General features: G+C 39.7%; 1 protein-coding gene across 1 annotated transcript in view; it reads right to left on the bottom strand.

The window, feature by feature from the left end:
* The window catches only part of gins1 (GINS complex subunit 1 (Psf1 homolog)), a 28,562-nt gene that overhangs the window by 6,012 nt on the left and 4,447 nt on the right, over positions 1-18,103 (bottom strand). The window contains exons 2-4 of the mRNA XM_048600930.1: positions 9,342-9,406; positions 5,393-5,491; positions 2,385-2,475 (exon numbers count right to left, since the gene is read on the bottom strand). Of these exons, the coding sequence (XP_048456887.1) occupies positions 2,385-2,475; positions 5,393-5,491; positions 9,342-9,406 (255 nt within the window). The remainder of the gene's footprint in view (positions 1-2,384; positions 2,476-5,392; positions 5,492-9,341; positions 9,407-18,103) is intronic.

Here is an 18,103-nt window from a genome sequence, read left to right as displayed (position 1 = left end):
TTTGGGCCTAGACCCTTCTTCAGAAAGAAGATGGGTCTAGGCCCAAAACGTCAGCTTTCCTGCTCCTCTCTGCTGCTTGGCCTGCTGTGCCCATTCTATCAACTTGTTTGTGCCCTTTTAGAGTTCTAAACTGACCTCCTCACAGTTTAGTATTCTTCCAAGTTTCATCATAAACAATCATCCACATTCATCAACACTTCACTGTTCACCTCAGTTCCATCAGAATTCAGTGCCAGCTGAAATTCTCTTCCATGCTTTTATCATCCTGGTACTCAACTACACCAATGCATCCAATACTGGCTTTCCACCTCTGCACATGAACTTTACCACATGCAAAATTTCCTGCCTGTTTCATCATCATTTTAGTCATTTGTCACTACTCCTGGTGATTTAAGCACACAAATTTAAAAAATCCTTCTGATTAAATCCCTCCTTGTCCTTTACAGCTCTCCATCCCTCAAAATTTCACCTGACTCCCTTCTATGCTTTTGACACCATACACATATATAACTCCCAGTTTAAATTCAAATTTGTATTTTGTACATCAAGGGGAAGACATTTAATTTGTGGAGTTATTTTGGACTTGATGCAGAGGATTCAGGTTTGTTTCGTTTATATCCATTTAATGAAGTTACAAACCCTTGAGGTGAACAGTTTACTGCACAAAGTACAGGAGAGAAAAAAAAGAAAAGAAGAGATAACACAGTGTGCAACCAGAGGAACACAGCAGGCCAGTCAGCATCAGAGGAGCAGGAAAGCTGACATTTCGGGTCGGGACCTTCTTCAGAAATGGGAGGTGGGGGTGGAGGAGAAGGGAGCTCTGAAATAAATAGAGAGGCAGGGTGGGGCTGGGGAAGGTAGGTGGGATGGTGATAGGTGAGTGCAGGTGGGCAGTGGTGGGGATTGGTCAGTGAGGTCAGAGGAGCAGATAGGTGGGAGAGAAGACGGACACATTGTGTCAGGTCAAGGAGGCGGGAATGAAAGAAAGGGTTGGTCATGGTAGAAGGCTGAGGGTGGGGAGATTTTGAAACTAGTAGAGTCCACATTGAGACTGTTGGGTTGTAGGCTCCCAAAGTGGAATATGAGGTGCTGCTCCTCCAGTTTCCGGGTGGCGTCATTATGACACTGGAGGAGGCCCAGGATAGAAATGTCACCCAGGGAGTGGGAGAGGGAGGTGAAGTGGTTTGCAACTGGATGGTGTTGTCGTTTGTCGCAAACAGAGCTCAGATGCTCTATAAAGCGGTCTCCAAGCCTCCGCTTGGTCTCAGCAATGTAGAGGAGGCCACATTGGAAGCAGTAGACCATGTTGGCGAATGTGCAGGTCAACCTCCATCTGATGTGGAAGGTTTTTTTGGTTCCTTGGACGGAGGTGTAGAGGCAGGTGTAGCACTTCCTGCAGTTGCAGGGAAAGGTGCCGGGGGTGGTGGGGCTAGTGGGGATTGTGGAGCAGACGAGGGAGTCGCGGAGAGAGCAGTCCCTACGGAAGGCAGATAGGGATGGGGAGGGAAATAAGACTGTTACTGAGTGACAGGGATCCAATGACGTTCAGGGAAAGGCAAAACAATCCAGAAAGTCAGTCAGTCAGTCAGTCAGTCAGTCAGTGTATGCCAGAGTGGAGTCAAGGCTGCAATAGGGTTCAGCTGAATTTCAGTGTGAAGATAGAGGCGATTCTTCGATGAGATGAAGGACTACATTCATGTTATTTGAAATTTATTGTAAAATGGAAGCTTTTACCTCTTTGCTGTAGAGAATTACAACTTGGAATAGTGGCGCTCAATTTCAGGAGTTTCTGATTAAGATCATGATAGCCCTACAGTGAAACCTATCCAACTTTGCACTTGGTGTAATATAGTTCTTTTTTCTTGTTGGCTTTAATAAAGTCTTTCTTCTTTATGTCAACTGTACCCTGGCAACTTCTGGTGAATGTTTTCGTTAACTGACCTCCTTTATTTAAAAAAAATGTAACCATCAAATGAGCTAACTTTCACTCTGGGGTCTGACTTGTCCAGTATTGACATCAGCAGCAGATAGTAACAATTTCCCTCCTCTTTGGATATCAGCTGCCCAGATCCCACTTCTCTGGAATTTCTTTCCTTGCCTTAAAATGCTTCTTGAATCCTACCTCATCATTCAAACTTTTTAGGCCTAACATGGATTGGCATAATATTAAAAAGAGAGTGGGTTAAGAACTAGTAAATGGAACTACATTCAGTAGCTATGTTGTGGTGAGTGGCTTGCTGTAATATTGAAATATCAAATGATTCCATGAAAAACCAAAACTAAATCAGGGTGCTACACTAAAAGAATCCAGACAGAGCAGATAGACTATAAACAATCTTTCCTCAGTTTTAGGTTCTTCACGTTCCATTTTAAAGCAGCCTTACCTCCTCAGCAGCAAAGTGGAACCGAATTCTCGACGGTAGAACACTTCCATATTCCCACCTCAATGATCGAATTCGCAATAAACGGTCGTATCTGTTGAGGAGAAAACAAGAGGTCTTTTAGCTGAATCCTTTTTACTCCATTTCTTCCTCCTTTTGAAAAATTTGTTCCATCTTGTAGATGGTACCCACTGCGGCATCACTGTCTGAAATTTCACAGTGGTAGATAAGATGCTCAATCAGGCTGCTCAGTCCTGGAGGGCTGTCAAATTGCGAGTGTTGCTGGAGCTGCACTTATCCAAGCAAGTTGGGAATATTTCAAGTAAAAACCGAAATGCTAGAAACACTCAGCAGGTCAAGAGCACCTGTGAAGAGAGAAACAAATCGTACCTGACTTTTTGAATATTTCCAGAATTTTGTTTTTATTTCTGATTTCTTGCATCCACAGTAGTTTGTTTTTCTACTCCAAGAATATTTCATCTCACTCTTGAGTTGCACTGATGGACAGACTTTAGAGTCGAGAGGCAAGGTACTCATCATAAAATTCTCAGCCCATGATTTGCTCATGATGCCAGTGTTTACGTGGCTGATCCAGTTAGGTTTCTAATCAAATGGTAATCCCTTTGTACTACTAGTGGTGTTTCAGCAAAGCAAATGGTTAGATTATCTTTTGTGGCACAGGCATTACTTACTGAGTCTCAGTCCAAGCCTAAATGTTGCCATAACCTCACTGCTTTCATTTCTGTTCTTCAGAAGGCATCTATCCACACTGGCTCCCCATCTCGCTTTATTTTAAAACTGCAATATCTTTGGCAATCTATTTAACTGTGGATCCCGATGACATCCTTCCCTGACAATAACCACAGCAATCAGTGGATTCATCCCTTTTCCAAGAACCACTACCGAAAAGCACCTCAAGAAGGGTCTTAAAGACCTGGTTTACTCCTTACCATCATTATAGCCTGATCCAGCATTCCACCAATATTGGCCTCTCATGAATCCCCCAATTCCTTGGTCTCACCTTTGTTGACCTGCCCCAGGCCAGAGTTCTAGAATTCCTTCCCCAAATCCTTCCATCTCTTTCTTTGGCTGGTTTGTGTCAGATTATGCTACTGTGAAGTACCTTGGAATATTTTTATATTTTAAAGGATACTATGAAAATACAAGTTGTTGCTGTTAGATTCTCTTGATCAAGATGACAACATAGGTGTTTAAAAAGTTTGTTTCATTCAACAGTGATACCTGATACAAAGCCAATTTAATCACCATGATTTAACAATAGAAGAGCATTCTATGAACAGCACCAGCTGAATCTTTAAAAAACTTGTCAGCTTAGTGAAGCTACAGCTCAGGACTAAATGCATAACAAAGAATGGAAGCTGCATGCTATCTCCACAGACCTGCAATCACATAGCTCAACAGACTTGTCATAGTCGAGACTGGTGGTGAAAAACTAAACAAGAGGAGAATCCATGAATCCCTGATGGTGGGAGAGCTCAGCACATCAGTGAATGTTTGCAACTATATCCAGCCAGAAATTTGAGTGGATAATCCATCTCTGTCTCCTCTTGAGATCCCCAGCAATTCAGATGCCAGAATGAAACCCATTAATTACATTCCATGTGATATCAGAAATGTTGGTGTACTGGATATAACAAAGGCTAGGGACTCTGGCAACATTCCAGTTGTAATACTAAATCTTTGCACTCCAGAACTAGTCTGAAGTAGTTTCTGGTACCTATTCAAATGTGAAAAATTGCAGATATGTTCCATTCAACAAAAAAAAAGGTCAAATCTTATCTTGTCAATTACAACCCATCAGTCTACATACAATCAATCACAAGGTGAAGGAAGGTAATGTACACAATGTTACCAAGAGGCATTTGCCAATAATATTCACACTAATGTTTAGTTCAGCTCTGCCAGGCCCACTCAACTCCAGACCACATAACATAGATCATAACGGAAACAAGAGAGTTGAAGGATAGGTGGCTGTTTTTGACACTAAGCAGTACTCAACCAAGTGTAGCATCAAGGACCTCTTGTAAAAACTACGTTATTTCTACTGGCTCATTATGTTTAGCACAAAGATGGTTGTGGTTGTTCAGTCCAGACACACAGCCCAAGAACATTGCTGCAGAAGTTCCTTAGGGCAGTGCCCCAGACCTAACCATCTTCAGCTGCCTCAAATGCCTTCCCCTTATAAGGTCAAATGAGGTTTGATGATTGCAGAGTGTTCCTGTCCTTTCAAATCATGACGCAGTCTATCTTCATATAACAATATTTGATAACATGCAGAGAACTCCAATTTAAGGTAATTGCCAAAAGATGCAATAATAAGATGAAGAAAACTTCCTTTTGATGTGCTTTTGTTTTAGACACAGCAAGTGATTATGATAAGGAATGCATTGAGAACAGTACAGGCAGACCCAAATTGAGGCTTTCAAAAGACAATTAGATAATCACGCGAACAGCAAAAAAAGTGAAGCAGTACAGGAAAAGGCAGAAGAGTGTGATTATTTGTGTTCCTCTTGCAGAGTGCCAGTAATGAACAAGGACAGAATGGTCTCCTGTGCTGTAACCCTTCTATAACTTGTTACAGTCTGCACGGACTCTGGTATTTTATCCTGATATCAGTGTTCCATGTGCATATTAGGCGGAATTTCATCTTAGCAAAAGCCACTTTCTAAAAAGATTTCAAAATAATCTGTTGGAGGATGGCTCCTTGGTCACTGGTTGTATTCAAACAGCTCCTAACAAACTAACAGTTACTAATCTGACCAAACAGCAGATAGAATAAAATTTAATATGTAAACATATCGATCGTTAATTACGTGTTGGTGGCAGATATTTTGTGGTGCTTTTATATCTTGAAATTATGCATTATGTTGTGCCAAGTTGACTTACTTTTGACTAGATTACATTACCAAACTGAAGAATAGAAAGCCAATCTAATGCCAAGATTAAACTTAGAACCACAAAATCCCATAACAAATAAAATACTAACATACAGGTATGCTAAAATACAGCGTTTATTCCTCAGCAAACAGCAGTGACGAAACTTGATTGTTGGTATTAAGTCTGTCCTGCCATCAGATTTAGCCTCATTCCTACAAAGAAAACAGAAGAAATAATGTGCAGACTCGTTTTGATTACTATCCTCATTTGCAGACAATTAAACTGTTACATTATTATTTTTTACGTGAATATAATGAGAAGCTAACTTCAAAAGGCAGGTATCAAACTTAATGATAATAGGCAATGCAGAACTCAGATCCGCTAGAAATTTCAGTCAGAGCGGGAAAGTGATCTGGTGTCAAATTACCACACCCAAATTAGTCAAAGCAAATCTGCAGTTTTTCCTAATTAAATATATTATTATATTGTAGACACTACTCTCCATTCATGTGCCTATGTAGTCAACCACTGAAAATACCACCATGAGCACTGGGACTGTGTTCTGTTATCTCAGCTTGGTGGCCCACATGATTGAGGAAAAATGTATGCCTTACATTGGGTGATGGTCCCTTTAAGAGGTAGGTTTCTTTGAGAGGTAATTTCTGGTAAAGGAACCTGCTTCTAGCTACTGATCATATGACCAAGTTGCCTGGGAGATAGGTTCAACAATAAAATAATTACAGTGAGGTGGTGTGGTTTTCATCACAATTGGGATTTTAGTTTATCGCGAAGAATGTGTTGAATGCAGGGAACACCTCTTTCCAACAGGACTCAATTGAAATTGTATGTTTCAGCTTAATCAATTTAGAAATCTTAAAACCTGAATGAATCTGAAAACAGGAGGAGTTGAACTTTTGTGATAGCTAACTAGAAGTGCAAGAGCGAATTTTACATTCAAGACTCCACAGATTAAAAGAAAACATAAGTACCAGGAGGGTTTCACCTCGAGGTGGCTACCTTCCAGACACTAGTAATGCCCATGTTGAACAGGAAGTCAGAAGGAGGTCCAGGAAATCTCATCTCTTGTGTGAATCTTTAAATCAGCACTCAGATCATGTGGTTAATCTCCTAATTTCTTAAGTATCTGATTGAACGTTTGGAGGTGTAAGTCAAACAGCTATATCAAGATGATCAGTTTCGATTATCAGTAACTCTGTCCACTTTACTTTTAGTATCTTTAACGTAACAACCTAATTAAGACAGAATTATTGGTTTCAGTGTTAACAAATCTCATTCTAAGATTCACTGTCTTTTGGACTATAATTTCTATCTTGTATTTAAAATGCTAATTCCAAACTAAATGAAAAAACACACCTGGTTTAAGAAGCTGGCAATCAAACATAACAATGATCTATGTTTGCTTTAGGACATCATTGTGTAATGTATGGAAAACTAAACTATGGATTACCTTCTAGGTAGAGATGGGTTGTCTTAATAAAAAGGAGTTGAATTGCTCTTATGGTTTCCCAGGACAAACTGAATGGGACATCCCAAGAATGTCACATTCCAAAGAATAACTCTTGAGGTTTTGTTTGGTTTTGCATTTTAGCTGTGCGATTTATCACAAAAACAGGCAGATGAATTCTGGGTCTGGGACAGTTCGGAGGAGGCTGAGAGAATTTGCTAAGAGCTGGAGACCAGAAGCAGGAAGGCTGTCAGGAACCAGGTTTGCTTTTCCACATTTGAAGTTATAGCAAACTTTTTATTAACCAGCACCTATGGGACCAGTAGCATGCTGGCTGATCAAATATTCTGGATAAATCAAGAGATATGCATTACCGCATTAAATCCTAACCAAGCAAAACTTTGAGACATCAATATCCCTCAAAATTCTATGTAAAAACACACCACCTAAAATCTATGTAAAAACACATTGGTAATAGAATCTTAATGTAGGGGGCATACACATCATTGTTATACTTTATGTACAGCATAAATACTCTGCCACTGCAGTATTTGAGGTATATCATTTTTGCCAGTTAATCAAGTGTGCAGGTCAATAAAGGTACCATCTAAACAAAGTTTGCTTTATTAAGCAAAAATGCAGTGATGCTCACGTTTGAACTGGGAGTCTACAATCATGAGGTGGTGAAAGGAGAATGGAATGTCATCCTTACATGTTCTGGACTACACGCAACCTCCAGACTAATAGTAATGTGGTTGACTCTTAAGTGCTCTCTGAAATGGCTTTGAAAGCCTTTCAAGGACAATTGGGAATGGGTGCCAAATACTGGCACTTCCAGTGAAACCTACATTCCATGAAAGAAAAAGAAAGTTGGAAGATTAGGCTGGTCAAGTGGAAATAGAAGGATTTCAAGAAATAATTCAGAGACTGGCAGGAACACTGATGATAATCGAAGTGAATTTTGGAGAGCCGTGGTATAACTTAGCTTGTTCCCATACAAATTGAATGAATCTGCAAGATCCTGTAAAGGAAAGGATCATTCTTGAGAGGAAATTAAAATGGAACGAGGAGTGCTCTATTGAGATTTTCAAGTTTAAAGTGTTTGCAAAATATGTTCGATTAGAAGTACTTGCTTTAACTCTTGTACTTTATTTTTAAAATAGCGTGAAATCTTGTAGTGTAATTCGTTCAGTTAATAACTCAGTTCAAATTAAGTTATTGGCCTCTACCAAGATCATAACAGTATAGTTCAGTTATGTGCTTCAGGAGCTCTAAGGTCTTTGCCAAATTAAAACACTGCTTGATTTATAATCATCTCATCATGGGCGTAATTATTCTAGCAATGTCCCTTCAGTGACAGCAGCAGCTCAAGGTCAGAATGAAATATGTACTTGCCTGTCTCAGCACAATCCTTGGCTACAGTCAAACGTGTGGTGATTAGCAATGCCACTTACTACAGTGACTGTGCCTCAAACCAATATGGAGTGACGGTCCTCACCAGTTCATTTTGACCGGATTGAGCACAGCATTTGTACCGGATATTATAACCAAGGGAATTAATTTCCAAACACAATGATGTTCAAATCAGACTTTAAGAAAATAACAGACATCAAAATTCTGTCAAGCTAAAGGAAGATGCTATTAAGCAAGTATCATTGACAACAGCTGAAAAATTCAAATTCTGTGTTTATTTCAGTGGTAGTTTGAAGGAGGCAGGGTCCAGGATTTGTACTGATGCTTAGGGGATCAAATTTTTGCAACCCCATCTAGTTCTTTTGTTGACAAAAACTGGAGTTCCAAAGAGAAAACTGTTCCTAGAACAGTCAATTTATTGTCCCCTTTAAAATGAGAAAGTAGTTATCGAACAACGAACGATCTTATTTGTCTAGATATTTATACAAGAATCAGAAATTAACATTCTTAAAGTGTGGATTTTATTTCTCACAGAATCCAAAGTTTGTGCTGACTAGTTCATACGTAATTGACAGTTTAATAGAAATTCATATGTACCAAAGCACTAAATGGATCCTTCTGTATCAATGAATCTTAATTGCCTGTTGTCCAATTAATGAGTCTATGGTTTAAATCAGGATATTGAAGAATCTATAGATTTAAGAAGGTTCACACTGGTCGTCTGCGTTAGAAAGTTTGTGTTTGGAAAAGAGAATGATCGCTGTGTATTATTTAAGACTTAGTTTAACCACTTGAACAGTTGATGACATTTTTTAGACATTGATAAAAATTATTAAACCCCTTATTAGATTTGCTCATTACTGTTCTGTTTCTGTTCCTTGCAAAGAAAGTTCTGGTCTTGGTTGACATTTTGCCAATTTGGAGATTGAAGAATGCTTTTACCACATGACAATCTAGTAATATTAATGAAACTGCAAAGTAACTTGCAATATGCAAACCCTGCTGGGATAGATTTCTAGAAAAACACAAGTTCTAGTTTGTTGGGACCTGAAAGTGGCTGTTGAATATTTAGAAAGAAAGTTGTTCTATAATTCTCATGCATTATCCTTGGTGCCATGTTTGAAAAGTTAATCCACTTTCCAACAGGCAAATCAGTATATGAAATAGTTATAAAGAAAACTTACACATCAGTTTGGTTCTGTTCATACAAAGCTTTCATCTCTTCAAGAACTTGCCTGATACCATCTTCCTGCAAGAAACAGATTTCATTGATAAATTTGAGATTTCTACACAGTTGATTTCACATATTTTAACCCGATGCAACATAATTTAAGAACATGAGGCAAGGTGAATTTTCTGAATAGGTCATTTGGTTGAAATGGTCTGTACCAGTGTTTCTCCTTTACCTTCCCTACTTCACCTAACCTTCTCAGAGTTATTATTCTATTCCTGCCTCCCTCATTTACCCATCTAGCTTGCCATAAATATATACAACAAAATTCTCAGATTATCAAGTTGGTACTGAACTTCATTTTCTGGATGACTAGTTTAGAAGCACAACCACTAGTCCTAACATTATATTGTTCACTAATATTCCCTCTGCACCCTTACTTCAAATATTTCAGTGTTAAATCACATTTTCAAATTGTTATCAAGTCAGTTTATTATTTCACTTTAACAGGGAACTTGTTTTACAGACAACCCCAATAAGCAAATATACACAAGTTAAGCAAGGTATAGAACAGGCTACTGGTTCACTATCACAAATGGGTCAATTCCACCCTTACTGTTGACAAAGCTAAGTTCTAGAAGATCATTAAATTGGAAAAGTTTACTTATTTATTATGAAGTACAATAGTTTTCTCCCTGTATCTTCTTTAAACAGTGAACTCTTATTGGGATGGAGCTCCACAAGCAATAGGTAGCCTCTTATAAGTTATCCAAGTGACCAAGTGTCAACGCTCAGATTTAGAAGGCTTTACAAAGATATTCACTAGCAAACCCAATCCTGTCTACATCCTAAAGGCAACGAGGAATTGCCAGCAGAGGTCACTGGATTCAAACTAGCATTAGATATCCTGGCTGATTTTGCTTGACTTAAGTTTGAGATTTTGAGGACAGTTTAAGCCTCCGTGTTGTCACTTTTTAAAAAAAAAAGTTTCATTCCTAAAAGGAGCCAATGTGGTCAGAGGATTTTGGGTGCAGAGAATGAAGAGTGAATCAGTACAGGGCAGCAGAATTTTAGGTGTAGTGGGAACTGCCGATGCTGGAGAATCTGAGATAACAAGGTGTAGAGCTGGATGAACACAGCAGGCCAAAGCAGCATCACGGGAGCAGGAAAGCTGACGTTTTGGGTCTGGACCCTTCTTCAGAAAAAGGGTAACCAGACCCGAAACGTCAGCTTTCTTGCTCCTGTGATGCTGCTTGGCCTGCTGTGTTCATCCAGCTCTACACCTTGTTATCTCAGAATTTTAGGTGAGCATGTTTAGACAAGGTATAAGACTCAAACTAGATAAAGACAAGCAGAAGATGCTGAAAACATTCACCAGGTTAACATATGCTAAGAAACAGACAGGTAACTGTTCAAGTGAACTACTTCAATGAACAAAACGTTAACCTATCTAGGTCTCTTCACTATTGAGCTTTGCCAGCAGATCTTTACCTCAGGTATATGGCAGATAAAGTTTTTTGCTTCTTATGCATCTTATTTAAGGAAGGATGGTAAAGCTCTGGAGAGAGTGCAAAGGAGATTTAATAGAATTTAGATTTTAGATACAAGGAAAGATTGGAGAACTTGGGTTTATTTTCCTTGGAGCAGAGAAGATTAAGAGGGGACCTTACGGAAGTATTCAAAATTGTGAACAATTTTGACAGGGTAAAGAAAGATATTCTGTTTCCGCTAGTTAGTTTGTCGTAACTAGAGGGTCACAATTTCAAGACTGTCAGCAAAAGAGTTAGGAGTGAGATGAGGAGAAACTTCTTTACTCGGTTGTTAGGATTTGGAACGCACTATCTGGGAGAGTGGCGGAGGCAGATTCTACAGGCGGTTTCAGAAGACAGCTGGATATGTGTTTGAAAAAGTGATGAATTTAGAGGGCTACGGAGATAGGGCTGGAGAATGGGACTAGCTGGGTAGCTCTTTATGGAATCCGTAAAAGACAAAATGAGCTAAATGAACTCTTTCTGTGGTGTTAAATTTAACTATTCTATTCCAAGTGATAGAATTCTGAACTTTAAAGAAAGACAATCTATTTTTTTTAAAAAAAATGTCTCAGTGCACTTCAGAGTAGGGATCAAATAAGATATTTTGTAGAGGTATAGACAGTTTTTAAAATACAAGGCCAGAAATTTCGTTAAAGTTAATTTGGGAAAAGGTAAAGTTCAAATGACTAAAATGCAAATTTAGGACTGCTATCAAAATATTCTTCACATACAGAATGCTAAATGCATAGAAATGAACTTCCAGATATAAAAGTAAAACCAAAAATAATTTATCTAACTTTACAAAAGAGGTGCCTTCAGCTTTCTGGACAATGAACAAAAATAGGGTAAATAGCCCAACTAATCTGTACTGACTTGTGAAGAACATCCTCATTTCAACCCTATTTAAATTTTAAACCAGTTGAAAACTGTATTCTTGCCCTATTGTTGCAAGTTACTTGAAAATAATTTCATGGATCTAACTGGCTATTCTATTTACTATCTTGCCAATCAATCTCCAGTGGTAGTGCACACTTGAAGACTAAAACGTAAGCAGAAGATGAAAGATAGATTTGGTGGCAGTAAAAAGTATACAAGTTCCTCTGCAGGAAGATAGAAGAGTTGGGGGATACAAATCCAAATGCTATGGCATTTGGAATGATCTAATTTTTAATCAAAATTCTTTGTCTTGCACTCGTCAGACTAATTCAAAAGAACAGCAATTTATAACAGGCTAGTACTGAATGGTTGGCAAGTAGACACTTGTTGATAAAGGCATTGACATGGACAATGCAAAGATTAATGATGTTTGTCATTAACTGCTAGGACTTTTAAATTTTAAACCAGGCAGGTTGATTGTGATTTCTCAGTGCAATGCCATGACCAATGAATAAGCAGTCACCTATTTTACTGCGTTGGCACAGACACATGGTACGTACATATTCATTCGATATGCAAAGGACAGGGTCTAGTGTATTGATATGTGTAGTCAGAAAGTCATAGAGTCACTGAGTCATACAGCACAGAAACAGGCCCTTGGGTCCAACTCGTCCATGCTGACCAGATATCCTAAATTAATCTGGTCTTATTTGCCAGCATTTGGCCCATATCCCTCTCAACCCTTCCTATTCAGATGCCTTTCAAATCTTGTAATTGTACCAGCCTTCACCACTTCTTCTGGCAGATCATTCCATACACGCACCTCCCTCTGCGTGAAAAAGATACCCCTCAGGTCCCTTTTAAATCTTTCCCCTCTCGTCTTAAAACAAAGTCCTCTAGCTTTGGATCCCCCTCCCCTGGGAGCAACGGCCTTGGCTAGTCACCCTGTTCATGCCCTTCATGGTATTATAAATCGCTATAAGGTCAACCCACAGCCTCTGATGCTCCGGGGAAAATAGCTCCAGCCTATTCAGCCTCTCCATATAGCTCAAACCATCTAACCTTGGCAACAGAGATAGTAGGAACTGCAGATGCTGGAGATTTTCTGAAGAAGGGTCTAGGCCCAAAACGTCAGCTTTCCTGCTCCTCTGATGCTGCTTGGCCTGCTGTGCTCATCCAGCTCTACACCTTGTAATCTCTAACCTTGGCAACATCCTTGTAAATCTTTTCTGCACCCTTTCATCTTTTCTATAGCAGGGAGACCAGAATTGAACATTGTATTCCAAAAGTGGCCTAACCAACGTCCTGTGCAGAGGCAACATGACATCCCAACTCTTATATTCAATGTACTGACCAATAAAGGCGAGCATACCATATGCCTTCTTCACTACTTTGTCAACGTGCATCTCCATCTTCAAGGAACTACGAACCTGTACCCACAAGGTGGCTTTGTTCAGTAACACACCCCAGACTTAAAGGTAGGGTCCTAAGTCCTCCCCATTTTGTCTTACGAAATGCAAAACTTCACATTTATCTAACTTAAACTCCATCTGCTACTCCTTGACCCATCTGATCAAGGTCCCGTGGTATTCTGAAATAACCCTCTTCATTGTCCACTACACTAACAAGTTAGCGTCATCTGCAAACTTATTAACCATTCCTCCTATATTTATATCCAGTGACAAAAAGCAACAGACCCAACACTGATCCTTCCACTCCAAAAAGGAACCCTCCACCACCACCACCGTCTCCTAACTTCAAGCCAATTTGTGTCCAAATGGCTCGCTCTGGATTCCGTAGGATCTAACGTCACTAACCAGTCTACCATGTGGAACCTTGTCGAAAGCCTTGCTGAAGTCCATATAGACAACGGCTACCACTCTGCCTCCGATCTTCGTTGTCACTTCATGGAGTCAGAGTTATACAGCTTGGAAACAGACCCTTTGGTCCAACTCGTCCACACCGACCAGATATCTTAAAACTGATCTAGTCCCATTTGTCAGCATTTGGCCTATATCCCTCTAACCCCTTCCTAATCATGTACCCATTCCAATGCCTTCACCACCTCCTCTGGCATCTTCAAAACACTCAAGTTAGTGAGACACAATTTCCTACGCAAAGCCATGTTGACTATCCCTAAACCGTCCTTGCCTTTCCAAATACATGTAAATCCTGTCCCTCAGAATCCTCTCCACCACTGACGTCAGGCTCACTGGTCTAAAGTTCCCTGGCTTTTCCATACCACCTCTCTTAAAAAGTGGCTCCTCGTTAGCCAGTCTCCAGTCTTCCAGCACCTCACCTGTGGCTTTCGATGATACAAATATCTCAGCAAGGGGACCGGCAATCACTTCCCTAGCTTCCCACAGAGATCTAGGATACACCTGATTAAGTCCTGGGTATTTATTCACCTTTATGCTTTAAGACATTCAGCACCTCCTCCTCTGTAATACAGACACTTTAAGAGATCACTTCTTACTTCTCCAAATTCTCTAGCTTCCATATTCTTTCCCACGGTAAATACAGACACAAAATACTTGTTTAGTATCTCACCCATCTCCTGCTGTTCCACACATAGATGGCCTTGTTGATCTTTAAGGGACCCTAATCTCTTCCTTGTTACTCTTTTGCCCTTAATGTATCTGTAGAATCTCTTTGGATTTTTCTTAATCCTATTCGTCAAAGCTATCTCATGTCCCATTCTTACCTTCCTGATTTCTGGTGAGTATACTCAAATTGCCTTTATTCCCCTTCAGGGATTCACTCAATCCTAACTGATTATACCTACCATTTGCCTCCTTTTTCTTGATCAGAGCCTCAATTTCTCATCACCCAGCATTCCCTACACCTACCAGCCTTGCCCTTCACAATAACAAGAACATACTGTCGCTGGATTCTCGTTATCACATTTTTGAAGGCATCCCACTTTCCAACTGTCCCTTTACTTGTGAATAGCCTCTAATCAACTTTTGAAAGCTCTTGCCTAATCTATCCCTTTCCATAAATGCTATTAGTTTTAAAATAATTATGATTGTTGTGCCCAAAGTGCTCTCCCGCTGACACCTCAGTCACTTGCCCTGCCTTATTTCCCAAGAGAAGGTCAGGTTTTACATCCACATACTGAATAAAATTTGTGTATACACTTAAATTCCTCTTCAATCAAGCCCTTTACACTATGACAGTCCCAGTCTATGTTTAGGTTAAAATGCTCTACTATTACAATCCTATCATTCTTACAGATATCTTGAGATCTACTTCTAAATTTGCTTCTCAATTTCCCACTGACTATTTAATACATTCCCAATAAAGGTGTTTATCCCTTTCTTATTCTTCAGTTCCATCCACTGGACATACTCCCAGAAATTCCTCCCTAAGTACAGCTTTAATGTTATCCCTAACCAAAAATGCCATGCCGCCTCCTTTCTTGCCCGCCCTGTCTATCCTTCCTATAGAGTCCATACCCTGGAGCATTAAGCTGCCAGTACTGCCCTTCCCCAAGCCATGTTTCTGCAATAACTATGACATCCCAGTCCCATGTTCCCAACCATGACTTGGGTTCATCTGTCTTACCTGTTAGACCTATTGCATTGAAATAAATGCAGTTTAATTTAGTAATTTTACCTTGTTTGTTGTCTTGCTCTTGCCTGCCTGGATTATCTGAAATGCTTCTCTTCCCAATGATCCAAAAATGCAAACCCCTGCTCCCTGCACCAGCTGCTCAACCACGCATTCATTTGCTCTATCCTCCTATTCCTACCTCACTAGCACATGGCACTGTGAGTGATCCAGATATTACTACCCTCGAGGACCTACTTTTTAACCGCCTGCCTAATTTCCTATATTCTCTCTTCAGAAACTTGTCCTTTTCTGTTCCTATGTTGTTGATACCAATGCACACAACAACCTCCTGCTGATCACTTTCCCCTTTGAGAATATTCTGCACTGTCTCGGAGACTCCCTTGACCCTGGCACCAGGGAGGCAACACAGCATCCTGATGTCTCGCTATCAGCTACAGAAATGTCCATCTGTGCCTTCGACTAGAGAGTCCCTTATCACCACCGATTGCTTGGAACCTGTCATTACAGTACAGCCGGTCTCAGTACCAGTACCAGTACCCTGCTACATTCCCTGAGTGTCTATCCACCCTCTACATTTTCCAAATCAACATACTTATTTGAGATAGGGGTAGCCACAGGAGACTCCTGCACTACCTGCCTACCACTCCTAGAGGTAACCCATCTACCCAGTCATATCTACAGTTTTTCTACCTTCCTGAAACTCCCATCCATCAAACGCCTGGCTGCAGTAAATTCCTCATTGCCCCTGAATGCTGCTCCAACCTATCCATGCGATCTGATAGGTTTCGCAACCTAGCACAGTTTTTGCAGATATAATCATCAGCAACAATGAAATTCTCCCTAATTCCCCACATCTGACAGAAGAGCGCATCACTCAAGACCACCTCTGTACCCTAAACTATAGGCCCAGAAAATATCACAGTCATACTGCTCTAAGAACACTTCTCTAGGATAACTTAATTCTTATGTTTTATATTTAAAAAATTAAATCAGGAAATAGATCTCAAAACAAAAACTTCACTCTACTCACTGTTATAGATTAAAAAAAAACTAAGATTTAATTTTTATAAATTCGAAAAAACAAACACTTAGCTGCTTCAGGCTCTGAAAATCTGACAGTTAGCTGTGAATAGTCCTGAAAATGAGGTCTCTCCAAGGTCAGCTGTGAAATTTCACTGTTCGATTTCCAGAGATGCTTGAACTTTCACAGTCAGTCAGCTGTGAAAGTTCACTTCTTGGTTTTGATGCACTCTAGAGCCATTCTCCAACCTCCCACAGTCTCTCCTGAAACTCCAGCTCTCTCTTTCCTCCTGTTTAAAGTATTGTTTTTGATTTTATTTTTAAATTCCAAAAACAAAGCAAAAACTTATAAAAGAAATAATTACTGCTCCAAGAAATCAAGGAAATTAGCTCCAGCACTAAAAACACTTCAAAAAAAAAAGCAGCTCTTACAGCCATGATTCTCTACCATCCACTATTTTGATCAGTTAGCTCAGTTGGCTGGACAGCTGGGTTGCGATACAGAGCAATGCGAGAAGTGAGTATAATTCCCACACCAGATGAGATTACCATGAAGCCCTCTCCTTCTCAATCCATTCCCTTACCCTCAGATTTAACCACCAATCATCTCTCTGTAATAAGATAGCTGCCCTAAGGGCCGGCAGGGCTATAGCAACTTTACCTTTAAGTATCCAGTATAAGAAAGTGCATCATACTGCCAGCCCAACTGACAGATTTTTAAAAAAACTCCATCCATTCAGAGATATTATTACATACCTCAGGTGGGATTTGAACATGGACCTCATGGCCCAGAGAGCCCAAATGACAATTCTAAATACAATGCACCTGTTTCAACTCAAAATATGTAACAGCCATTCTCTGCTTATTTCTCAAAGCTAGTCCCTGACCAATCTGAATCTACATAACTGTTTTCAAATTTGAACAAAGCCCAGCACTTAACTGCCAAACATTAATTGGAGTATTCTCCATGACAATGCCCCTATCGATCAGAGTCCAGTTGCAAGGCTATTGGCACTCTCTGCTCATACAATGTTATTTTCTCTTGATATTTCTATTCTTGTAAACCATCTGGTGAGAGGAAGACATAAAGCTTTGGCAAAATGTGTCTTTTCAGCAATAAAAAAGGATGCAGCAGCTAGAAAAACAATTTTGTGTCAATAGTTTCCATTACAACAAAAATAAAAAAAACTTGGAAAAATTACCATTTCAAAACTGCAGAATTGTGGCAAAAATATGGAAACAGGAAGTAAAGATTGCACAAGAGAATTATGGAAACATAAAATATTATGATACACATGCACACATTGTTCTAACGCTACTTCTAAGTTGTATCTTTTCAAGGTGGAAAAACCCACATTTCTCATAACTTTCATTACACATCAGTTACTTGACACGAGGAATCTGCAACACTCTTCTTTGAAGATTATCCAGTACTTTGATGTGGCAGTTATTTGTAGATAGCAAGGACTGGACATTACTCCTGCGGGGTCTCACCAAAGCATGAAGTAGCTTGAGATGACTTATTTCAAGTTATACTTCAGATCATTTTCTATCATGCAAATTGAAAAGTATGCTTTAAACAAGTGAATTTGAAAATTTTAGAAGAATGGTAGAGGTTGCAGGCATTGAAATAGTATATTAAGGCCAGCTGGTGGAATGCTACAGTTAAACCTTTGACAAACTGCTACAATGAAGGTCAACTGTCAGATCCCAGCCATATCAGACAGCAATTTGTTATCCTGTCCTAAATGATCAACAATTCTTCATAAAC

Source organism: Rhincodon typus, chromosome 9, assembly GCF_021869965.1.
Source record: "Rhincodon typus isolate 14 chromosome 9, sRhiTyp1.1, whole genome shotgun sequence".
In the NCBI taxonomy this organism is placed as follows: Eukaryota; Metazoa; Chordata; class Chondrichthyes; order Orectolobiformes; family Rhincodontidae; genus Rhincodon; species Rhincodon typus.
The sequence above is the reverse complement of the archived record's forward strand: the minus strand, read 5'-3'. Positions and strand labels throughout refer to the sequence as shown.